The 26,883-nt window shown below is 36.9% G+C and overlaps 1 protein-coding gene across 2 annotated transcripts in view; it reads right to left on the bottom strand.

Moving 5' to 3' along the window:
• Positions 1–2,572: 2,572 nt before the first annotated feature.
• The window catches only part of LOC128865392 (tRNA-dihydrouridine(16/17) synthase [NAD(P)(+)]-like), a 58,958-nt gene continuing 34,647 nt past the window's right edge, over positions 2,573–26,883 (bottom strand). For both annotated transcript variants that reach the window (XM_054105721.1, XM_054105723.1), the window contains 7 exons: positions 13,428–13,628; positions 12,198–12,368; positions 8,366–8,525; positions 7,529–7,724; positions 5,657–5,905; positions 5,401–5,575; positions 2,573–3,362 (listed from right to left, as the gene is read on the bottom strand). In XM_054105721.1, coding sequence (XP_053961696.1) covers positions 2,853–3,362; positions 5,401–5,575; positions 5,657–5,905; positions 7,529–7,724; positions 8,366–8,525; positions 12,198–12,368; positions 13,428–13,628 — 1,662 coding nt within the window. In that variant the 3' untranslated portion in view covers positions 2,573–2,852. The remainder of the gene's footprint in view (positions 3,363–5,400; positions 5,576–5,656; positions 5,906–7,528; positions 7,725–8,365; positions 8,526–12,197; positions 12,369–13,427; positions 13,629–26,883) is intronic.

Consider the following 26,883-nt stretch of genomic DNA (forward strand, 5'->3'; position numbering starts at 1 on the left):
TATTTGTCGGCGTAGGAGACCAGGGAGACTCCCTCTGGTGGCTGGGGGAGTTTCGAGATGTAGTAGTTAGAAAGCAAGAGTGAAAGGATATCACCCTGCAAAAAGTTCCGCTTTATTTTCTCTGGATGTTTGGTCTCGAAATATCACCGACGAAGGACGATCACTCAGGTAGTTCGCGGTCCACCTCTTCAGTCCTGGCGGGAGTGTCGACTGTAAAATATCATCTAGTAGCGTGGCGTAACTGACTCTGTCGAAAGCCTTTTTTAGATCCAACGCTACTAGTTTCGCAAAGAGAGGGAGTAGAAGGGCTTCAAGAGTCTTCACTACTGGGGAAAGGAGACTTATCGGACGATAGGACTCCCCTTGGCTGACGGGTTTCCCAGGTTTCAGTAGTGGGACCATTCTCCCTGATTTTCACTTGTCGGGAATGATGAGAGTGGCCATAGACAAATTGAAGACCCTAGTGAGGTATTCTACTCACAATGAACCCAGCTTTTTCAGCATCAGCATGTTTAGTCCGTCAGGGCCAATGGCCTTAGATGGTTTCATGTGGTTGATAGCCCCCTGAACCTCATCGCTGGAGAAAGCAAGTGGTGTACTGTTGTGTGTCAGTTTGTGCAGCCGTCTGGTGGTACTACGTTTGGATCTGTAGGATGGATCGGAGGATGTAGAATAAATTGCCGGCTAAAGTAGATCGCGCATCTCTTCGGATCCGACGAAGCACAACCGTTGAAGGTTATATCCACCTTGTCGTTGTGCTTCGTCGAGCTCGACAGGGATCTTACGGTGGACCAGAGCTTTTGTTACCAGCTGTTGGATCTCCAAATTGAGATCATTTATGCGAGGATCCCCGGGATCGACCTGGCGTAGGTGATTACGCTCGTTCGCCAGAACAGCTGCTTCAGCTGGAAAATTGTGACGTATGTCGCCGATCCTTCCAGCGGGTATGAAGCGGACCACGGCGGCTGTGATCACCTTACGGAATGTGCGTACGCCTGCGCGCACATCGGTGGTACTGGGGAGAGCGGCGAAGATGTCTGCAATAAATTCCGCGAATCTGGTCCAATCAGCTTTCTTAAAGTTGATATATATATGACCAGTGATCCGCGGAAACAAAGTCGGCAGGTTTCTCGATTGAGAGATAATGGGCAAGTGGTCTGATCCAAGTGATAGCAATTGTGATGTCAGGCGAGCTGCTGCAATTGCCCACTACCCTAGTAGGGGCGTCGTCGTTTACAGTGCTGAATGTCGAATCGTCTATCTGATCTGCCAATAGCTGTCCCCTATGATCATTCGGCAGGCTTGAATGCCAAAGATAGTGATGCGCATTAAAGTCGCCTACTACCAATCGGTTTTCACCCCCGGGCAGCAGGTGACAGGAGGTATATTTATATTAAATATTTCGAGCTCGGCATCGCCTGACCGGACAGCTATACCTTGACATTCTAAGGTGCTGTCCCTGCGGTCGATGCCTTCATCAATGAGACGATACTGCACTGTATGGTGGACTATGAACGCTAGGCTCCAACCGTTGTCGCGCTCGCGATCCTTTCTGTGCACGTTGTATCCGTCCCTGGTAATCAGCTGGCGTGCAGTTTTGTCTCTTGGATCGCAGCTATCTTGATACCATGTTGACTCATGAAGTCGATTACCTCGTCTATATTACTCGTAAGTCCGTTGCAGTTAAATTGTAATAGTCTGAAACTCCTCGGGAGTATGGTCGTAACTCGGGGGTGAGGGACGCTTGGTGTTGTCTGCGTTGTCGCTAAGGTATGGTTAGTGGCGGCAGTTTAATGTGCCGGCACTAAGGACGGTATAGCCGTTGAGGCAGAGGCTGCCTGAACAGGTCTTAAAATGGCACCACCCGTTGCACTTATTGCACTTAACCGAGGTGGAGTTCGGGTGGAACGGTTTGTGGCAAATGCAGCAGTAAAATATCTCTGGTCCAGGGTTGGGTTCAATGCCAGCACTGAAGAGAAGTATTTGGAGCAAATGTGCTGCGAGGGATTGCTCCTGTGACGAAAGATTGCGGGTCGGATACGGTACACTAGACAGGGCCAGTTTACTGTGGGGGCAGCCCTTGGTCGGGAAAAACCCGAGTCATTCCGATAACGTAGAACCGGCTGCCATGGGAATGCAGCCAAAAGTTAGAGATCTTCACACTTGATTGACACATCATCCAGTTTTGAGCTCACGGTGCAGTTTGGGACTGAGCTTTTAGACATGTTTTTAATGATAAAGAAGCGGTAAATTCCTTTTGTTTCTTCTATTCTAGGCTATTGGTGAACGAAATCGTCGATCTCTCGTTTCCTTCTCACGCTTTATTGGGTTCAAGATTATAGAGGCTTAGGCAGGGATTTTAAGAGCATTTTTTTCAAACGACAAGGTTAGAGATAAAAGAACTGATGATGCCATATGGTTTAAAATTAGGAATTGACACCAGATATTTGGTTCTACGATTTGTTTTTTATTTATGGCTTACGTGTGTCGCTTTGCTGATTGGAACAGGTCCACATGCCGTTAATTTTATTCCAAGGTTCGTCTGATCCGAAAACCATTAAATTGCGTAGTATGAAAGTCGGATCTTAATATTTATTCCTACTGTGAGTGGATTGGCCACAAAAATTCGTAGTAGAAAGCTTTAATTTAACAGTCAATAATTAACTAATATATCATAGCAATATGAAATATATCTATCTTGAAAAAGTCTACCAAACAAAAGGTTTCTTATTTGAATATTCCATTTGGTAGGAACTGAATAGATATAAAGCGTTAAATTATTCGTCTAAGTATTGTACATTAAAATTTATATACATTTTAACTAAAAATAAGTACAGTTTTATGATTAAAAATCAACTGCCCCCATTGAGAACAGATTTTACGTCTACTTTGGGCAAATGATTAGCCGGATATGAACCTTTATTATACTCTTCCAGGTCATCAGATAGACCCGAATCGTGTTTGATCCTTCCTTGATTTTCGTACTGTTTTGCTTTAATACGTCGCGATTTGATCAAGATTCCATGTCCGGGGCAATCACGATCTTCGGAATAGCATTTCTCCCGACAGCAGGTACGGCACAAACGGTATTCACATTTAATGCCCACAGGATTCGCACATTGATCACAGCATTCTAAGCTACGTTCATGTTTACCTTCCGGCCTATTGGGGCGTCGCATACGCCTACGCAGCTTCTTCATGCGTTTGCGTGAGATCTCATTGCCTTCGGTGTCGAAAAATTTTCGCTTCGGCTGATTGGGGTCCTCAGCAAGGCGCACTTTTTCAGCAATGATTTGTTTGTGAGTCTCAGGAGGCACTCGAACATACGGTTGACAAAGCCATGGTGGCAGAGATAAATTCAACTGAAAAAATACCAGTATTGAAGTATATACGTAAGTAAGTAATTAAGACATGCAATTTGTTGTAAATAAAGTGCGTAAGCTATAGAAATGTATGTCCGTTTTGTGTTGCTTCTGTATCGGTCTCTATTCTATGCATATATAATCATTTCAGACCCATGGGTAAGAATTTGTAAAACTTTAAAAATTTTTGGTTAATATCATCTTTTTATAAGACTAAAACCGAACTATCTGCTCAATTTGGTCAGTCATATGTACTTCACCATTTTCAAAACTAGAACTTCATCCCCTTTTTGCGATTGGCGCTTACACCCGTTTTGGGTGTTTGGCTGAGCTCCCTCTCCTATTTGTGGCGTGCATCTTGATGTTGTTCCACAAATGGAGGGACCTACAGTTTTATGCCGACTCCGAACGGCAAATAAATGATTTCTCAAAAATTACAAAAAGAAAGTGTTCCCAAACATTTTATACATAAAAATAATAAAAAATACTAAAAAAATAATAATAAAAAATAAGAATAAAAAATATTAAAAAAAATATAATTTATAAAAATGTTAAAGGAGCTGAAGATGGTTTCTTTAAAAAAAATCTATACCAAATTTTCGATAAATCTTCTAATTATACTCAAGCCTACAAGTAAACAAATTCTTAAAATAGTTGAATAATAATGCACAGGTCATTTGCACAAATGACTATTCCATTGACACAAACTGTAACGGTACATTAACCATGAAAACATCGTAAACATTAAATAAAGAGGAGAAACGCACACTGGATTCATGTATAGCCTGTCTAATGGAAGCGTAACTATCATAACTTGGAAACTATTTGACTACTTCTAGTTAGCTTCAATGGCTTCACATATTCGCGTTATATTTTTGTTAAATTCTGTGCAAGTTGTGGAGGTAGTTGGCTGCAATTCAGCCGAAGTTGCTTTGGTAACTTTTTGATCGTCCAAATTTATTTTCTTTTGAGTTTTTGCTTAACTATTGTCCACACATTTTGAACATTCTTGCCATCAGGCTAATGTGAAGGCCAGTCCAACCTTTCAATTCCATTTTGAAGTTTCCACTCTACATACCTTCGGCTTCGATACATGGGTTCGTTGTCTTCTTGTAAAATCCAAGGTTGGGTAGTTCTTCCAAACATCTTCCCAGCCTACGGTTATAATGCTTTTTGGTAAATTTTATTTATCAAAACTGCATACAAATTGGCGGTAAATTCAACTAAATGGCTAAATCCTTTTCCGGTAAAACAGTCCCAAACATGAATCTTAACTGGATGCTTAACAGTTCGTTAGAGTTGTCGATTATTAGCAGTACACCAGGATCGATGTATGCAACTATTCGCCCAAAAAGAAGATTTATCAGTGAATATTACGTGTGCCCAATTCCATTTTGAATTCGCCTTAGTCCATGCAAGTCTTTTTGTAAGGTGTGATAATAAAAGTAGCGGTTTTTTCAATGTGTTTCGGAATTTAAGGTCTTCTGCACGTAAACGTATCGTGTCTTTGGATACATTAACACTACTTCTCTGCATCGATAAATTCATCTTTCTCACAAACAAATCACTTTCTGACCTTCTGATCTTGCTTTGAAGAGGTATTTTTATTTTTGGGCCTCGTCCGAGGAAGTCTCTAACGTTTTTAAATGCGGTATACCGTTGCAACCATTTGTTTATATCGACTTCTTGTCCAGGTGCACATGAAATTTTTGAATTTTAGGTACTGCTTGAAATCGTTTTTCATACGTGAGACTCATTTTGTAAAAACAGCGAACATTTAGCGTAAATTTTTCACAAAACTAGCAAATTGTACAACGTGTATTGCGAAAAGGATACGCCTATTTAAACATTTAATTTTTTTATAACGGAACTCTAAGTTTGAGTTTTGCCGGCCGCGCTTCTATTAGACAGACTGTAAGTACATCACTACGTATACGTGCCATGATTAGATATTAATTACATACCCGCAGTGTGCACAGTAGGTACTACAGTATATGAGCAAAAATAATGGAGCAATAACACTTAAATAAATACCAACACCTTGCTTGAAAACCAAAACACTGAGATCCACTTCCTCGTCATCGTAGATTGCTGCGCCCACATGGTATGGTTCATATTTGCTTTTGATTTTTTCGACTACAGCTCGGAAATGCTCCAATTGATTGGATACTGCTAATTCTTCACGCAGTGCTGCATTCGGTCGCAAGTTCATTCTTTATATAACATTTAAAGAAAATGAAAAGTACATAGAAAATTGTCTTTTATCTAAATGATGTAGATGTGTTTGCACGTACAAATGGTGGAAGATTTTGAATAGATGTCCACGAATGAAGGATACTGGGCAGGGATATTTCTGTACATAATTTAAATACTCGCTTGCCATATCCCAAGTTTTTACTAATTCACCAGTAAATATAGCTGGATTGTGTAGATTTCCCTCCGCAGTCATCACACCATCCACCCCCGTTTCTGCAAGGCAGCGCTTGATGTCCTCCAAGCCAAGTATATTCCCATTTGCAAACATAGGAATTTTTATATGTTGTCTGCAAGTAAAAAAATATAGATACATTCAGGAATTAGTTTAAATCGGAGATACGTTTTCTTCTTTAACATAAATATTTAGTTTATCCGGTTACTAATCATAAATTGGGAGAGCAAAATTGAGCCACTTTACACTAGCTTTTTATTGCATTAAAATTGAATGGGCAATAAAACTCATACTATAAAATTGTCTGAGAACTCTGAGTGAAAAATTTTAAATTTTGATTAAAAATATTAATCGTTCAATTTTCTTAAAATTTTTTGAAAGCTTTAAATTTTCATGTGTAAGGTTAATGTTTTTGTATGAACCATATCTTATCCGGGCGGAGACCGGATGGGTTAATATCATATAATGGGTGTTAAATTAACACTTGGCAAATTTTAAATGATTCTTGTGAATCTAACGTAAAATAAATGCATTTGTATGCAGAAGCACTGCAGAAGAGTATGTTCTATCTCGTAGACTAGTAAGTACAGTACTCAGACACAATTAAGTCCATTGAACTGCACTCGGGTTTGAATTTTCTTTTAATCTACCCGACCTCTGAAGAAATCTGAGTAGATCTTGAGGTGCCAAGGAGCGAAGGTGGTCGCTGCTTAACACATCAGTGCCAAAGACCTCAAGCCTGATTCGAGCGAAGGCCGGGCAGACGCACAGGAGTGGTAATCACGCACCAACCCATCCGGCTACCGCGGCCGCCATTATACCGACAGTATGGATAAATCATATAAAAACCACTAGATGTATTTGCTTTAAATAGCGGGTGATTTTTTAGCTGCATGAGAACTATCGATATCGATAACAATGACTTGACAGCTGAGAATGGCAAAATATGTTGCCATTTCTGTTCAGCAAGGTTTGGCAAGTCATCAAGAATCGTCCAGAACAACGCTTCCAAATTGTGGAAATTTACTTTGAAAAAAAAAAAAAATAATAAATCTGTTCGCGAAGTTTATAGAGCACTGGCGGCATCATCGGTCTTTATTTCTTTCGAAATGAGGAAGGATCTGCCGATTGGGTGAATGGCGAGCGCTATCGAGCCTGACTGAATTTTTTGTTTGCAAAAATTAATCAGGTAAACATCGACACCACTTGGTTCCAACAAGACGGCGGACGTATGCCGGATATCTTATTCAAAAAATAAATACCATGATATCTGGTAGATAGATTGTAATAAAAAAAAAATCATTCAAATAATATTATATTTCTGTTTTGTTCTTCATTTTAAGTTCTCAAGCTCTTTAAAACACCAAATATTTACGGGTCGCCTGGTATCTGCAATATTTACTACTAAATTTTCGAAAATGCGAATACCTGAAACTATTCAAAATATACAATATGTATGTTATGTTCGTGTGTTCGGTAAAGCTGTAAGGTCGCTAAATATCAGCTGAAAATTGCGAAGCTAACAAACGCAACCAATTATCTTCGGATATGAGGTGTATAGAATGGCCATTTGTCCTCGATTACTGAATAATTACATACTTCTTGTTGCGGTGATACTGAAGTCAAGCTTTTTAAAATATTTCTTGCGAGCTAATGAAAAGTGCAAGCTGTAGTAATTACACGAATTCATAAGGAATGGTTCATGAGTTTTTAATTTCTTTAGTTAAAAGTGACGTACCTCACTTCCTTGATGTAACTCCAATCAGCGACACCGGTTAGCGGCCCCTTTTGCTCTCGCGTTCGACCATGCACAGTAAGTAGTTGACAACCCGCCGCTTCCAACATTTTTGCATACTCGATTGTGCGTTTGCGGTCTTCAAAAACGCGAATTTTACATGTCACGGGCACGGAGAGCTTTGTATGTAAGGTGCTGACTGCAAATATGATACGAGAGTACGCTTTATTATTTATATGCTCACACATATGTATTTAAATAGAGAACCCAATAAATGCAAGAGAAAATATTCTCCAACGCTCGATAAATCATAGTTCACAAGTTGAGTCTCAGCGTTCCTTATCATTTGATACTCCTATTCACCGTTTTCTCAAACTATTTGAGAAGTCATTAAAAACTTTATGTTTTCCTTATGATTTTATTTTATACACAATTTTTACTTCAAAAAAAACGTATATCATTAATTATAGGTAAAGCGGCTGGTATTTCGGTTCGATGAATTTAACTTGAAAGTTTTAATATCAATTGAATGTCGAAAACGGAATTAAATAATTTTTTATATAGTACAATTAATATTTTTTTTTAAGAGTTTACATAACTAATTTTTAATCTAAATAATTTATTAAAAGTATTGCAATTATAAAATACTTATTTAATTTGATACGTTTTAGATTAATTTCATTTGAGGTCAAGTGGGGAGTTTCCAAATTGAGAACACTATAATCCGCTTGTTGGGAATTAACGTTGGAGGTTTGAGAAAGCTATATCTTATCAAATGCATCTCAAGTTCATATCAAATAAAAATGTTTGCGGCGAAAGTAGAAATTATAAATTACATACCAATTTCAGCAAGGAGTTCCCATTCGTCTTGCAGAAAAGCACCATAATGACCGCGCTTTGCAATCGCCTGCGGACAGCCTAAGTTAATGTCAATCGCATCACAGTGGTCCTGAGCCAAGAGTGCAGCCTCCAGCAGCGTTTCTCCATCGTTACCACAGAACTGCAATTGAGACATTTTAAAAAGCAAAAACTAGAATACGTTTTGAAAAAAATTTAGGAATTATTTTATATCATCAATCATATAAACTTTTTCTTTCAAACAAAACTTATATTTAACGACCCTTACGCGTTTTGAAACACAGGACCACCGAGTGGTTGTTGTGCATACATCCACTCGGTACAACAGCCATCCATCGGATAGTTTCCAATTTAATTTGCTATCAATTGGTTTGTATGTTGATGTTGTAGTCGTAACATCATAAAACATTCTTCGTAAATTTTTGGAGAATGCCGCTGAAGTGACAGTCCTGGGCCGGATTTAAATCCGAATCGTTCTGGTAACGTAGAACCGACCGTCGGGAATGATTGATTTGTACGTCGTACAAATTGCTGATCATTTTGTGTTTTAATTGCTATGTGTCATATTTTGCTAACCGTAAGAAAAATTTTAGAAATGTCACAATTCTAGCGGGTCCAAACATACCTACTCATACTCGTATTCCTTCGCAGGTATGCACTATTGAGTAAATGAGCGATATCCGATTTTACCCATAATTTTAGCTCTGTCTTAAATTTTGGTTCGCTTAGCCTTTCCTCTCATGATGTTATTACTGGCATTAACAATCTTAACGCGTTTGTGAAAACTTGCCAAGAACACTACATACCACGAAGGAATACGCCAAAGTCCTTATGAAGCCATGTTTGGCGTTACAGCAAAAAGAGGCACAGCATCGTCTTTTTTGCCTGGCGAACAAATCGCAAATATTGAAACCGAAGAACAGCTTGAAGAAACTGTTAATGCTTATAAAAAAAAATTGAGCGGTGGTCATACCGAAAACCATATTCCAAAGAAAAATATTGAAGAGGACCTATAATCTACAACGTCTTCGCATCAAATTCTGACTGGAAAACACGAGTTGATCTGTACAAAAAAAAGCGGCCGAGAAAGAAAATCTTCTACTGCAAGCAACAAAAATATTACGAGCCTGACAAAAACAATTTCCTCCTGCTCAAATTGGTGATAATGTACGAATACAGGTCCCTAATGTCGATCGCGGTCGTACAGATAACCGAAATGTGTTAGCGGTTATTGTTGGAATAGAAGTCTTCGACTTCTATAAACTGTCAAATAAAAATGGAACCCTCAAGTAGCTTTACACACGTAATCAGTTCGTAATTTGTAAAGAAAAGTTACTTTCCATAGATGAGATTTATTTTCAAGAAATATCGCTGAGAGAAGCAGCTGCAGCTAATTCGAGAAGCGGGGGACAAGGCTATCGACGCTGTGATGGCAAAAGGAAGTGTTCTACAAATAAATGCAGTTGTAAATGCAAGGGACTCTTGCGCAATTCAAAATGTCATAATAGTTTAAGTTTTTGCAATAAATAAGATTTGAATCACATAAGTAAGTAGTTTTTGTTTGGACCGTGTATTTTAAATTCTTGGTCATTCCCTTCAGAAAGAGAGGCGAAAAAGTTATGTTACCCTTGTGGCGTTTTATAGCGTCTGAACTACGGAGAAGAAAATATAAATCTCCAACATGTGCAACATGTTCAACATTCACCATTAGTGCATGGTGAATGTCAACATTTACCGAACATTGAAAGATATACGCAATGACTAGAGATGTTTTGGAGGCGCAATGATTTTACTGTCTGGCGTCTTCCGCCAAACACTGCCAGTGATTCCAAGATCAACGGCTGCTGACGAAATAAACGCTTGCCTCAAATGTCAAATCATCGAATCTATGGCGCTATGAGAAGAAACTTCAGCTGACAACAAACATGAGAGTTGCATTACTTAATGATAGAGTAGAATGGGGTAAGATAGGTCATTTTTCTTTGGAGAGCTCTTGCTACGGTGTTTTTGCATTGATTTTGAAAAATAAGCAAGATTTTGAAAGGTTATTTATCTGCTAACATTTTGGTTATACTGTCTTATGTTTGGCTAAATATTTTGGAAGCTGCATTCAATAAGACAAAGGTACTTTTTTTCGATATTTTCAAAATCGGGGGGCACGATAGGTCACTATATGTGAGGGGAAAAGAACAATGTACATGGCTTGGAAATTAACGTTTTAACTTTTATTTATAGAGTATGAGCACTGCATATGTTATAAAAGTTAGGATTTTTTCTTTAATTCATCACGCGAGCACGTAATGTTTCGAACGGAATTTTAAATTGTTTAGAGGCTGATCGAACACTAGCGCCATCTCGGACTGCCGCGATTGCGTTTTTTACGTCCTCTTCACTTCGTTTCGGCGTTTTTCGCACATAATTACGCACCATTTTGCTGCAGAAACAATTAAAATTTATTTTATTCAATTAAAAGTAGTGACCTATAATGCCCCCAGACGGCTGACCTATAGTGCCCCCAAGCACATGTTTTATGTTAGTGTCGATATTTTTTTTAAAAACAAAAATATCAAAAAACTAACACATTATTCGTGTTCAGCATTATTTTCTACGTAAAATAAAACTCACCTGACAAATATTTACATACATTAAATGCACTGCACCGTAGAATAAAAAAAATGCTATGTCGGAGAAAAGCTCACAAAAAACTAAACGACGCCAGAACTAGGATAACTAATCAATGGTGACGGCCGAAATGACAGTCGCGAACGTTGTTCCCCACCACGTATTCAATTCACATAAGACGAGTGACCTCTGCAAAAACAGTGCGACGAAAACCCCACCTACCTATTGTGCCCCCATACCTATCTTACCCCATTCTACTCTACATCTACTGAATATTTCTCTGAGCAATTCTGACTATCGGTAATGGTCGAGTACCTGTCGACGAATCGAGCAGATTGATTTCTTTTCCTCAGAATTTCTGTAACTTTGTCTCATCGAAAGACGAACTTATCAATAAAGTATTCCCAAACATCATTAATAACTACAAAAATAATGAATGGTTCAGTGAGCGAGCAATTTTAGCGGCTCAGAATACAGATGTAGATGACCTAAACTACATAATTCAAAATAATATCATTGGAACAATGCATTCATTCAAATCCATTGACTGTGTAACGAATGAAGATGAAGCCACCAACTATCCAATTGAATTTTTAAACTCAGCCCACCAAAACTTTGCAACGGTATAGTCGATAGCTTGTTGTTGCTTTCGCATGCAAATTTTTCGTCAAGTTAATCGAGCATAGATATAGCTAGTTGGGAAATGGCCAATTATTTTTTTTTAATATTCTCATGATTAAATAAAACTAACTTCATTAAAAAAGGTATTATAATTTCATATCTATAACGGATTGAACTCGTAAGTGAGTACAGATATTAAAAGGCTTAGGGTGAATAAAAATAAATATCCTAATGCATGTGTATATATGTAGATGCACATGTAATACTCGTATGTGGTGTGGGCTACGAACTATAGATTGCACTTTCTTCCTTTACTTATAATACTTTGATTATAAACATAATTTTTATTTAATCATGTAAATATTAAGAAAAATTTTAAATTTTCGTTCGAAATAAAAATAATTTTTATAAACAATACATTTCTCATCATAAGTCAAGAGGTACTGATTTTCATAATAATTCTTTTGTTTTCTTGCAATTCTTTGGAAATTTTCTGCCCACTAATCTGATTGCAACTTATAATTTGCGGTCTCATTTATGAAACTCATATATCTTTATTTAACCAACTAACCTGTATGATTAATGGTCGATCTTCCGGGCATGTTTGTAGCGCATCTTTGCGATACTTTGGATCTTTGGCAAACAAGTTACAGTGAAACATTGGTGAGTAGCATAATTGGGCGCCATATTTGCGGCAAAACATACGCCATGCCAATTCACTCTGATCCACCATTGGCGCCACCTACAAATAAGAGAAAACGTAAATCCAAATTGCTTTTCATTGTCAGTATGTTTAAGTAAGTTTAAAAAGTTTACAGATCGATATTATTTAATCTCTTCATTTAATTTGCCTTCAAAAAAGGACAAAAAATGTTACCCTATGTTTCATTAAACACAAAAAAGAAACATTTAACAATTTTTTATAGCGATCCTGAAATTAAAAAAAAAAACAATATACATAAATTTTTTATTGTTGGTATAGTTTTTGGAACATTTGTGAAGATAAATTAAAAGTTCATTTTTCCCTATGTAATTAAAATGCAATTTTCAGTGTCAGCGACACGGGTAAATATCATACTAAATAAAAAACATTTAAATATATCTGAAGCCGAAAGCCTCAGTAGCCAGTGCTTCTTTTCAAATAATGTAAAACAATTGAAAAATAACTTAATTGGGATTAACTACTTTGGGAAAAAACTTTTTTAATTTTCGACAAAATCTCTTTTTAGGCTTTTGTGTCTGTCCTTTGTCCAAGTCTGCAAAACAGCTATTCGTTTCTACAATCACGTCCTCAATTCAATAAAATCTTTTTCCCGCCAGTCATTTCATCAAATGGGGGAAAAATAGTGCCAAGTCCTAACAAAAGGGGGGATGTGAAACGAGTTGGAACCATTTGAATTAATTTTGCGACCAGAACTGCTGAGGCGTGAGCTGGTGATTTATCGTGATAGAAAGGAAAATCACTCGACTTTCTCGGAACAAACGAATGCCAAACACAAAGAAATAGACCGATCTGGCTGAAACTTGGTGTGTTCTTCCAAGAGGTGCTATTAACTAAACATAATATCGACACGCGCCAGTAGTACCATCCTTCTCACTTTGCATGGACTTTTCAAACGAGCCTCGTATTAGTTTTTTCTTAATAATCATAATAATAAAATATATGTGACTCATTTTTATTGGCCATACGTATAACATAGTTAGGGGGTGGCATCAAAAAACAATTTTTTGGGCCAAACTAACGTGCATATGTATTTGTGTATGTAAAATATGTATACCTTAATACATTTTTTTTACTTACCACATACTGTGGTGATCCAAGGACTTGGCGATAAAATTCGTAACCTTCAAGCTTGGGGCGAGCTGTTGGCGTTGTGTCTTTTTCTGCGGTCTCCTGACTGGGTGTTGTTATTTTATTTGTCGGTGGCGTAGATGTGAATCTGGAGGTGGGTATATTTGCGACGACTTCAATATCCATTCTGCCGTTATGATGGTTTTTTAACTGAAGGATGTGAAAATGTTTGAGTTAGAAAATTTATTTAATACTCTTTATGGTTTTTTCTTAATCTAAACGATTTCTTCCTTATGAATAATTGAAAGCGTTTCCATTTGTAAAACAATTCATAATTGTTCGCATTAACTAATTAATTCATATTAAAGGTGGAGAATTTCAGAATGTTAGGCTCATATGTCAGTTTAATAGTGTATAATATATTTGCCATTACTTTTTATTAGGTTATTAGGACTATGAATCCATAGGTGTGTGTAGATATGTATAGGCAACCAAAAACGAAATCCGTACTTATATTTTGGTGCGACGAATGTCGTCTTTCATTTCAGGAAATGTTGTTGTTTGGTGTTGTTGCATTTTTGTACGTCCTCCACGTAGTTCATCTTCAACGCTTGTATAATCACGGTTAAACTCCATGACTTATCGATGCTTATTGGAAATAAAGAAGCAGATTCTTACACTGTCATCATTTTTCTATGAAATTCGGTTGCTGATGAAACTTCCAAAACAAAGAATTTCAATGCACTATTCTTTCCAATAAAAGACAAAAAAAAAAAACATTGACACGGTAACTTAAATATCTTATAAACGAAGAATACATTGACAGATCGAAATATAATTTGTTGTGTGTTCAAATTAAAGATGAAGTAGTAAAATGGCGTACAAATTTTGATCCCTATGCTGTTTAAAAGGTGTCAACCTGTATAAATGATTTTTATAACTATCATATCAATAGTATCTCTAATTTTTTTAGCTATGAAATTGCAGTGACTAGTTTTTAGGAGAAACTAGTTAAATAAAATTGGAAATAAGTTGAGACAAGAGAAAGTAAAATACATCTAAATTTTTACTCCAATTATAATCCCTGTTGCACTCCTGACCAAATAGAGTCATTAGGTGTAATTTTGTGACTTTAATTAGCACTCATGTTCCGGCCTTAGGCTCAAAAGGGTCCAGCTTTAACTCATTTGGAGGATATAAAGAGTTTTTTCTCGTGTCATTACTGACGCGCCTTTGTTAAATTCCTTCACAGATGTTTCTTAACCCTTATGTCAACAACCGGGTACCCGGGTACCCTTTTCCATTTTTGAGATAGTACAATTCAGACACTGCTTGATAAACATTTTTTCGCCCGGATCTTCGTTATTTGGTCAATTCTACATCGATCTACGTTTTCAACTTTTTTTAAAATGAAAATAACATTTGATTCCTGGGGGTCAAACTAATTAACGCGCTTGTTCAATAATCAGGGTACCCACTTGATTCCAGAGTATTGTTCGTGTAATTGTAATAAAATCAATATTGAAAGTGTAAAATTGGAGAAAGGGTAGTTAGAATTACATACAAGTCATTATTATTGATAATAACGGAAAACACTCTTAATCCTCACTTTCTCACGTGGAACTCTCAGGGCCTGACTTATCTCCCAGTAACGCGACCAAATACGGTGACCTCTTTACAGCAGCCAACCTAATAATGAAATACTATTTTTATATAAGTTTACCTTGCGAATTCTTGCTCAGATAGTTCTTCCATTTCCTTTTCAATTAGGTTTTTTTGAAGCACACTGAATTCGTCTACACTTCTCAACTACTCAACGAATACTAAATGAAATATACGCCAAAGACGCGGTCACATTACAACCCAGGTACCTTATGATGTCAGTTCGTGACGTCATAGGGCTCGGGTAGTCCCACATCTGCCTACCATTTGTAGGGGAGCGTGCGACTACCTGAGAAGCCGGTACGTTATAAGAATAGACCGGGGAAAATGCAAAGAAAAAATATCTGAAAAATACTGTACTTGTTCAAACAGCTACAGATCTTTCAATTATTCATATATTAACAATAAAAAAACCGTGGGTACCACTAAATACGCATATTCGCATTTTATATAAGGTGGGTACCCGGGTACCCCGGTTATAAAACAATGTCGAAAAAGTTGGTTATAGACAAGTGGGTTAAAGTAACAGACAAGACCAGAATCAATCAGCAATATTGTTTATAAGCTACATAGGTTTTTGCTTTAAATAGACGGCTCGATTTTGTACAAAAAATAACGAGTAACTTGTTCAAAAAAATGGAGTGTGCATTCAATAATAAAAGGGATACGTGATTCCAAACGCAAAAATCACCATTGGACCACTTCTAAATGTTGTTCTTAAGGACTTAAACTTTTATTTAAGCAAAAAAAATATATTTTCAAAATCTTAGAGTCGTGCTACTTCTTAAGTCGTATAGGCGGTTGGTCTACTATCACGGAATTTTGAAAGTAGCAGTAGGTGGCCCTACCGGTAGTAGCTTTCTTGGATTTCAAATTAATTATTATTTGGCTCGCGCTGGTTTTTTATATGTGAATGAAAATAATCCAGTAATTCGCTTTAAAAAGGCTCAATTTTGTTACATTTCAGATGGAAATTCGGTCAGTTACACGTTTTGCTATTAATTTTCACAGCTTCAAGATCGAAATTTTACGGAAAAATGTCTTAATGTCTCTAAATATCAGTGTGATGGAAATGTTAATAATTTTCATTTGTATCAAAATTCAAATATCTTTTCTGCAATCTGCAATTTACTTGATTTATAAGCCATCAATCGTGAATTTGTTACCGAATTTTATATACAACCAATAATAGAAAAAAAGCCAGAATTTATGCAACACCTTTCTGGGTTGTCTCTGATAAATTCGAACGTCAATAATTAGGTGATGCTGCTTGTCTTCCCACTCCGGTCTTCCCCACAAATAGCAATAGAAAGTAAAAGTGACCGCCACATCAAAAAGCACCGTAATGTTCAAATTGTAATTTATTTTAGTAATAACAACAGTAAAAGTGGATGTGATCTCAAATGCAGCAACGCTAAATATGGATCATGTGCATCATTGGGCTTTTTATCAGCTTAACATGCAACTGAGCGCACCCACGAGCCCATTTAACAGCAAAAAACTTTTAGTAGCAATAAAAATGGCACAACAATGGCACCAACAACAACTGCCATATAGCAACTTGTCGAGAAAGTAACTAGTAAGTGGTAACACTTTGTTGCAACTTCGCGTGTTGCTTTCGCTGTTAGCCATGGCTAGCGCTTAGGCAGCGGAAAATGTGCTTAAAGAGAATAAAAGTTAATTAAGCTAATTTTTTACGCGCTACACAGCAGCAATTGGACTGTAACTAAGTTTTATGCATAAAAAAAGAAATGAAAATAAAAAAAAATGAATACAAAGAAGAGTTGCATTAGTGATATTTTTGACTTTATCAATGCTTGCATCAATACCAACAACAACAATACCACAGCAACTAAAGCTAAGTCAAAATTACAACCTGTTAATATGTGTTATCACTTGAGGCGCAACCTTAAATAAATTGCATAACTGCAAGTGTATGTATAAGAATATGCAAATACATATACATATATGCGTAGAGCACCTTTTTCTCAGTTTATTAGCAAAAGTTCACAAAAGTTATTTCGCTTTCAAATAAATACAGTAATGTTCTTGTATCATGCACTTCGTTTAAAGGGGTCGTCTTACGAGCGCAGGTCAAAAAGTTCGCGGAAGTAAATAATAAAATAAATACATACTGTTTCATTTGTATCTTAACGGATCGCTTTTGATATATCGTCGGATAAACAATTTAATCAGGAAGAAAAAATACAGAAAATGAAGTTCGATCCCACATTCAGAAAATGCATCTTTATTGGAGACGAGACGTGGGTTTATAAGTACGACACGCAATGCAAACATCAGGCGAGTGAGTGGAGAGTTCCGAGTGAGCCAAGACCAAGCAAACCCCGTCGTTTTCAGTCAAAAAAGAAGCCGATGCTCACGCTTATTATGAATTTCAACTATTGTACACCACAAAGTCCTGCCAGAAGGTCAAACAGCTAACAGAACTGTTTTTTGGGCGTTATTAGATGTTTAAGTGTAGCAATTCGCCAAAAAAGAAAGTATTTGTGGGCAAACAACTTGTGAATTTTGCACCATGATAACGCACAGTGCCATCATAGCATCCATGGCTATACCGAAAATAGAGATCCACAAATGTTTTGGGAATTGGCACAAGTGTATTGCATTGTTCATGGGGAGTACTTTGAAAGCGATAATAATATCTATTTTGAGGAATGAACTTGTATTTCAAATTTTCTAAATGTATTGTAAGGATTAATCTTGTCCAAAAAAGACAGTGATATATACATAAGTGGCAAAGTGTATTCAAGCAAAGTTGAGAGTAAATTGAAAAAAAAAAAAAATTTTTTTTTGAAAAAGATCAAAAACTTGTTTTGGAAGATGCGTGGAAATGTTTGGAATATCATTTACAACCATTTTGAATATAATCAGTGATAACCTTGGTGTGTCTAATGCCATCGTAGATATATGTCGAGAATGCGTCAACAACTTCAAAAGTACAGTAGATTCTGTTTTTATGCGGTTTTGAAATAGAGCGGTTTTTAAAAAAATTAAAAAATGCATGTTGACCTATCGGGAATTGTATAAACAAGATTCTAAACCAGCTAAGCAAAAACTCATCACAGATTACACCAGAAATGCTAACACTACAAGTATGGAACCGCCTGCATCACCATCCAGATGAGACGTGTACATTTCCTCAAGTGACGAAAGCGATTTTACGCCAAATCCTAACCGAATACGCAACATGCGGGTATTGTCTGATTCTATTTCTGACGATGTAAATTTATTTTTCGATTCTGACGTTTCTTAAATAAAGATATAATTTTCAAAAATACAATTTTTTGTTTATGCGATTTTATTTAATTATTTCAGATTCATGCGGTCTATGGAACGTATCTATAGTTATAATATGGGACTAGTGCCCTTTTTTTATGCGATTTTATTACATTATTTCAGATTTATGCGGTTCTTAGCACTTTTAAAACGTATCTATAGTTTTACTATACGTAACGTATATACCGCATAAAAACAGAATCTACTGTAATGATATGTTCTCGTTATACAGCGATATTTTATGAACCAGATTATTACTGCACACGAAATTGGGTGGGAATTAATTTAATTTTACACAATTCTTCACTTTTCAAGAGTAAAAATATGCAATTAAGTCAGCATCAGTCATCTTTAACCCCTTAGTCAAACTGATTTGAATTGCAATGATAAGCGATTTATGTTAAGCATGTTTCTTTTATCTAACACACCAAACGACGCCCTTAATAATTTTCCATGATATACTTTTGCGATACATTACTTTTCTCGAAACATTCTCCATAGTGATTAATAAATTTTTGTAAGCAGACCTATTGTGGTAAATACCATTTAAAAATGGATATTTTTCTTCTGACTCCAGACTGCCATCCAAATATACACATATATAAGTATATAATTGCCGCTTACACCCTTTTTGGGTGTTTGGCCGAGAGCTTCTCCTCCTGCAGGGACTGTAGGTCCCGACTCCGAACGGCAAATATTTTTTATGAGGAGTTTTCTCATGGCAGAAATACTCTCGGAGGTTTGCCATTGCCTGCCGAGGGGTCATCGCTATTAGAAAAAACTTTTTCTTTATTTAGGTGCTTCGCACACGAAGATTTGAACCTACGTCCTCTCCGAATTCCGAATGTTAGTCACGCACCAACTCCTTCGGCTACGGCCGGTATGGCGAATTGAAATTGGTTGTGGCAAATTCCACACTTGTTATTGAGTACAACTGCGAAACATGTACATATATTTTCTTTATTCAGGGTCATAGCAATGCTTTTTCAAAAATGGACATAGCAATGTCAAAAAAAGAATATTATTTTTAAATATAATACAAATTTACATGGTGCAGCTCGCGAAAGAGATTAGTTTTGGAATTATGGAACATTACTATCGGAGTTCTAAGTCGATGGCCGCAGTAACGTAGTATACGTGGGTCGGGATAATCGTTCTACAAGACAGGCTGTGTATGTGCTCTAATGTATAATCTCGAGTAAACATGTTTAATATTGAATGTTTCTGTGCCGGTAAAACAGCACATTCATAGAAGTACTCAAATTTACGTGCACATTGTTGCTCCACCGCCATACCTTATCCTGCCGCAAGGCGGCTCACTACTATTTTGCGATTATGAATGTGAAGCGCAAATAAAATGGGAATATGCGCATGAAATTGATTTTTGCTGCTGCCTTTTATAATAAATTTTCTTGCAAATTAGAAATATTCTGCGTCAATTCTTAAGCCAACCTACCTAGCAGCCACCCGTTGTTACATACTTGAGGGCAGACAATGTGGCGTCAATGCCAAGTAGGTATTGTTCAGTAGTGGCGCTTCAGCAACAAAAGTAACAAGTGATTTGAATTTCTAATTCACTTGGCTCTTTCTCTGCCGCGTCCAAACGCCTTCTGAAGGCACGTCAAGTTACACAGTTAAGGTATCGAGATAATCACTCGGCTATTATTTTGAATAGCTACTTTTCTATCATCACGTATTTGCACTTGTAGCTGCTGTCTTCGTTGTGCATAGATTGTACCACACCATTTTAATTAGTGCGGAAGTTATTATACTCGGAGATGCGTTCGCATGTCGTAACATCGACGACAAACAATAGGAAATTTTGCGTATCAGCGAGTTCATGTCAAGAGATCCAAGTATTTTGTCGCCAATTTTTCTAAAAATTGGTTTATTTGTACGTGTAATAAGTGGTGCGCGTCATAATGTTGTTTTATCAATGGAGAAACCTACAGTTTTAAGTCAACTCCGAACGGCAGATGGTTTTTTATGAGGAAGTTTTTCAAGGCAGAAATAAGCTCGGAGGTTTGCCATTACATGTCGAGGGGCGACCGATATTAGAAACACCGTTGGTGTTTCATATATAAACATATTCATATACAAGCCAAATAAGTATGGAAAATGGATAGCTGGAGTACTGTTCGATATGATAGTTACAAGTCGTCTTAAGATAGCAACACAGTATCTAAACTATAATAGGTATAAACACAAATTTATACCAACTTAAATCGAACTTTTAATTGTTGCCCATTGCAGCCAAATGCATTAGGTGCATTAACTTCACAATGTGATTCCTCAATGCTTGAAGTGGTTGAGAAGTGAATGAGTTTTTATAATGAAGCTATGAACTTTCACCGGAAGAGGAGGAAAATATCTAGAAGACTTAGAAATGGGTGAAATACAAGTAGATGTGCTTCAATACGTAGCTGGATTTAATATACCAAATTATGCGTTACCGAATATGAATAGAAAATCTTTTCTTCTTATAGGTACATGGATAGACCAAATTTCAAATGAAGGGCAAATAAAACTCAAACCAGAATTTCTTGTAAAAAATAGCTGGATTTGCGAAGTAAAGTTCTAATGTAAATTTAGAAGAAAGAATCAAAATATTTTTTATAAATGTCGAATATACCTTAGAATTAAGTATTTGAATAATAAAATAACATTGGGTGAATAAAAACAAGAAAATTACCAAAACGATTTTATAAATGAATGTGCTTCAATTCACTTAGTATACAATTTTCCTCAATAAGTTTACATACCTATACAAAAATGCAATAACTACCTACTAAAATCAAACTAGATAGATAGATAGAAATTCATTGTATTAATTATATATTATATATAAACAAATAGTAAAATACAACAAATATACTACATTTAAAATGAACATACAGTACTGACATATTGAATCGTTTGCCGGAAAAAAAATCCATATTATTAATCTAATATAAATTGCCTAGTTCGTAAAACACCAACAACAAAGCTCGTAAAATTTTTCCAATTTGCATCATCGTTCAGAATTTGTACCATTTCAGATTCGACTAGAAAGTGTTTCCCAAAAGCTGCATGCCGATAACATTTTAATATGGGGCATCTTCCTAGAAAATCCTGGGTTGTTTCAATTTCATTCAAGTTACAGATGGAGCAGTTTTTGCATAAAAATCAAAGAAATTCTAATTGTCCTATATTATGATATCCTGTCAGTACTATTTATTGCACATAGCACTTTTTTTTTGTTGGCTGCTTTAATGCTATTCAGAATAATTTTGCACTTGTAATTCCAATTTCTTGTGTCATTTTCCATGTCGTCTCGTTTTAGGTCATAAGCATTTCCTATTTTGTTGAGTTCTGTACCCTTTCATTCTTGTATTCGAATAATGTCTTATGTATTGGGTTGGCAACTAAGTAATTGCGGATTTTACTCATAGATGTTTTCAGTTGAATTTTTAAGTTTGCAGACGTAGTACAAATTTAAAAAAATTTTTTAATTTTATAACTGGCAATTCAGCTGCCAATCAGTAAAGAAAGTTTTTTGATCGGTTGCGTAGTTTTCGTTTGGCGTTCGTTGAAAAATAGAAAATCTAAAGGAAAAGGAAAACCGCATCGCAAGCCTATAAAAAGTTATGCGCTGTTTATGGTGACGAAGCCTTAAAAGAACGGCAGTGTAAAAATTGGTTTGCCAAATTTCGTTCTGGTGATTTTTCACTCAAAGATGAAAAACACTCTGGTCGTCCAATTGAAGTCGATGACACCCTAATCAAAGCAATAATTGATTCGGATCGTCACAGTACAACACGTGAGATTGCAGTATCACAAACATGCATTGAAAATCACTTAAAACAACTTGGCTATGTTCAAAAACTCGATACATGGGTTCCTCACGAACTGAAAGAAACGCATTTAACGCAACGCATTAACAACTGCGATTTGCTAAAGAAACATAATGAAAATGATACATTTTTAAAACGACTGATAACTGGCGATGAAAAATGGGTTGTTTACAACCATATCAAGCGGAAAAGATCGTGAAGCAGGCCAGGTGAACCAACTCAAAGAATATCAAAAGCTGATATTCATGAAAAGGTAGTAAATAACAAAAACAAACAAAAAAAAAAACAGCACGCACCCTAAACAGTTGGCTTAGGGCATCACTTGCTGAAGCGTTCAGGGACTTTTTGATCAAGGTGGTATAAGAGTCATTGAGGTAACCATCTACGGGATTTTTTTCGAGCTAAGTAAATCAAGGAGCGTGGCCACATGCAGTAGATAATTGTTGACAAAAGGCCCTGAAACTCTTATTGCATTTCACATGATATACCTATGTATACGAGGAGTACATATATACAAGTATAGGAGTGCACATCATACACGAATTATCGATGAATGGCACATTTTACGATTTAAATTTCTCAACTTACACAAACAAAAAATATTAAAATCGCACACCGCTTGCAGACTTTTACCGACAGCAGTAGTTAAAAGCACTGATCTCAAAACTTTCCTTTGAATAAATGACAATTGAGCCGCCCATTTCATTGGCTGTCCTAGTTCTATAATAACCAAGTTGATGAAATTCGCGATAGCCGTGGTCTACATATATAACTTTCAGCAGCCATACTGAATGAGCATTCCAATTAATAAATGCTACATGAGCGCTCAGGATACGAGTGGCTGAATGGCATAAGCTAGCAAAGCATATGAGTTCATCTCACAGTGGGACAAATGTAGCCAAAAAGAAAATTGTTATTTTTATTTAATACATACATACACACCATTTATTCTCTCTGCAAAGTTTCGACTTAATAAAATTATTTTAAAATACTACTTTTTCATTTTTGTATTTGTGTTTTTCATTTTTGAACGGCCTTGTGAGCAGTCAATGAACTCAACTTAACTCAAACAAAGGTTAGTGCAAATTTCGGTTTTTGAACTTGCATTACGTCACAATTTTACATTAGCACGAATACGTTTAGAAAGAATTATGAATACTTACATATGTAAGTATAAAGCTTAGTATATACGTATGTGCATACAAACGTTAGTTTTGGGCTAAATGCAAATACACGTACTTATAATATGTAAATGTATTTTGAATTCAGTTCTGAAGGACGCTGATCCAGCACTTCCAGTGGAATTGTTGACCCGTCTGTTTAAGGGAATTTTCAAAAACTCAAAATATACACTTTAAAGAAGCTTTATCATCAACAATCAACTGGTCGGATAGGTTGGTTAAATGGTTGAAGTGCCAGTCTGACACTCCTCAAGTAGCACTAAATCGCCGTTTTGATACTTTTATAGGACATTCAACAGGCAGATATCTACATCCAGCCAGAGCTGTTGATATAATGGAAAAGATTGATGGGATTCAGGTTGGCGCACTGCCCCAGGCTGTCGAAGAAAGAAGCACCAAGTGACCTTAATCGGCTAGCTGCCAAACCCGGGCATTTACAGAGAAAGTGCTCAACAGTCTCCTTCTCTGATAGTTCCTCACAGCTTCTGCTATGGGGGTCAAATTGTAACCCTAGCTCTGCCACGAGTTTGGAAATTGAATGGCGAGCAGTCCAAGGGACCTTCAAAGTCCTCCGTATATTGTACTGGGTCCAAAGGGTTTTCGAAATAGTATAGTACATTAAGAAATGGAGCTCCATCTTTTCTGCGTTTTCCTGAGAAATAATTTGTGCAGTTCCCCTTTAACAACTGTCAGGGGGATGCCGATGACCGGGTAGGATGTCTCTGAGGCCAATTCAGTCCCCTTCCTAGCAAGGTCATTAGCAATTTCATTTCCCTCTATGCTCCTATGTCCTGGAACCCAGATTAGAGAAATGTTACTTGCACACCCAAGATATTTAATCTTCTCCTTACAGGAGTTTACTAGTTTCGTTCTGCATCATGGCGTCGTCATAACCTTGATCGCGGATTGACTATAGGAGAAAATTTTAATATATCCCTCGCTCCCGCGTTCTCTAAGCATTTTGTATGTCTGCAGGATCGCAAAGACTTCTGCCTGAAAAACACTAGCAGTATTCGGCAAACTAAAGGAGATAAATAAATTGGCTGATTTAGAGAAAACCCCTGCTCCGACTCCCGATTCCATCTTGGAACCGTCAGTGAAGACAGAGGTGCAAGCTTCGGTGCAGATTTTCCCCTCGATCCAATCCTGCCTGGTCGGATAACTCTGGATCAAACTGTCATTTGAAAAGTGCAGGCATCTATACGTGTGTCGGAAACATTTTTGTGACTCTATCTCAATTAACATCAACAACTTTTCAGTAGAAAATATTAATTATCTTAAAATAATAGGCTTAATTTTTTATTCTAAGCATAATTTTAAGGAACATAAGAAGTAGTTGGCTACGCTTTTCGTTGCAGGTCTTTGTACATAGTACAACCCTTGTAATTGGCGGGATGGTTACCATCACATAGCACGCATTTAACTTCCTTTGAAATACCCCTTTTTGGACAGTCAACGGTTAAGTGATTACCAACGCATTTAACGCATCTTGGACTACGATTGCAAAAGTGTTTTGTATGTCCGTAGCGTTGACATCTTGTGCATTGTGGAATTTCGCGCCGTTTTCTTGGTGTTTCAAATTTTATTTTTGTATAAAGCAGATTATCACAAGCTTATAACTCTTTATTTTTGCTGCCTGCTTTGGGGCTAATTTAGAGCATTGGAAGCGGTTTTTTTGTTTGCCATTGACGCATATTGCAAATATTTACCACTTGGTAGCCGAGATTTTTTATTGCTTCACGAATGTCGTCTGTGGGTGTCGATGAATGCATACCTTTAAGGACTATATTGAAGTTACGTTCTTGTTTTGTATGTATGAAACTCAGTTTTCTTTTCCGCTAGGACTGCAGTTATTGCAGTGTGTTTTTTTGCTGACTGTGGTTGGATTTTAACTTCGCTTCCTCCAGTAACTTTTAATACGAACCATATACGGCTACATTTAAGAGTAGTTCTTGAAGTGGCTGGATGTTGCTGACTCCAGATACAAATATCGATGGGGACTAGGTTCCTTGCGCATTTGGGGTGCGGGAGTACTGCGATGGATCTCCTCTTGGTCGAGCACTGCTAATCGATTTGAGTTGCTTACAGAATGCTATGCTAGCCAGTAGTTGTCAAGCTTTGATTGTTCTGTTTTATTAGGTGTATATTTACCTGGATTAGATCTCCCGCGCTTTGCAGGCGTAGCATCTTTATTCGTGTGTTTTACAATAAGTTTTTTGTGATGTCTTTCGGAGAGGTCGATTTATCGTTGGTTGTTGGTGACACACACTGAGAGCTCCAAGATTCTTTTTGTCTGCATGTTTGATCGCTTGTTTGCCCAAACTTTTGTTTGTTTGGCGACTGAGCTGCGTACATGCCTTTATAAGTTTAAAGTAGTGTGTAAAGTAAATTTACGTTTTACAACAGTGTTTTCGAATGTCAGCTGCTTTTCAGCAACGTGAAACAGCTGTAGTGTTAAATTTGTTTGTGAGTTCACTTTCCCTTTTAGTTTTTCGAGTGTTTTTGGCTATAATAAAACGACCAAACAAAAAAAAAATGTCGTGATCCTTTATTATTTCGATAAAAATTTGGCAAATTTGCCTTCACAGCGCTATGGAGATAGCTGGTTTTTGAGACCCGATAGCAGCTGCGTGATCTGCTAATTTTTGTGGAGTTTTTGCTTTTGACGCGCCCGTGCTGCGTGCTTCTTTTAGATTCTTTCCGGAGCCACTTCACAAACGTCCGCTCGGTAAGAAACGAATTCAAAAATCAGGCAATGTTGGAATTCATTTTGATATCTCCGGCATCATTTAGCGTAAATATGTTTCTGCCGGCAGACAGAGACTGGACAGTTGTTTCTGGAGTGACACATTTTCCTAGTGCGGCCCGAACTCACCGCACATTCCTCATTCATTGTGTGACAGCTTCGGATGAAAAAATGTATTCTATCAAAATGCAAAATTTTCACATTAAAATGCAAAAATTACCATTTTGCTCCTTCACACCTTTCCAGTCCACCAACGTTAAAAGTTAGTTTGGTTAACGACTGAGTTACACACAGGCAATGAACACCCATATGATTTGACCTTTGACGCTTTGTTTATAAGAATGTGCGTTAGGAAATGTAAAAGTATCTATCAAGCAGTAAATCAAACTTCACTGCCTCCTCCTAGAGGAACGAACACGCTAACTTATCAGCGCACCTACAGGTTTAAACAAGTAAAGGAGGTTATTTGCCAAAGGATACATACTTAATGTACAGTTGCGGATATATAAAAACACAGACATGTATTAAACTTGCTTAGTAGGAAATTGTGTCAGGCGCTACTACCATTCGGTTTGTACCACACTCGAAGCTTAGTGGACATGATATAACAAAGAATGGAAAATTGTTTTCTAGTTTCGTTCGTCCCTCGGAATGAAATGACAAATTTTCGAGCGCACTTCTATCATGAAAAAGCTATAAGAATATTCCGATCTACCGCTCGGAGGCGATATGAAACTGGGTGTCTC

The sequence above is a fragment of the Anastrepha ludens genome, chromosome 5, assembly GCF_028408465.1.
Source record: "Anastrepha ludens isolate Willacy chromosome 5, idAnaLude1.1, whole genome shotgun sequence".
Classification (NCBI taxonomy): Eukaryota; Metazoa; Arthropoda; class Insecta; order Diptera; family Tephritidae; genus Anastrepha; species Anastrepha ludens.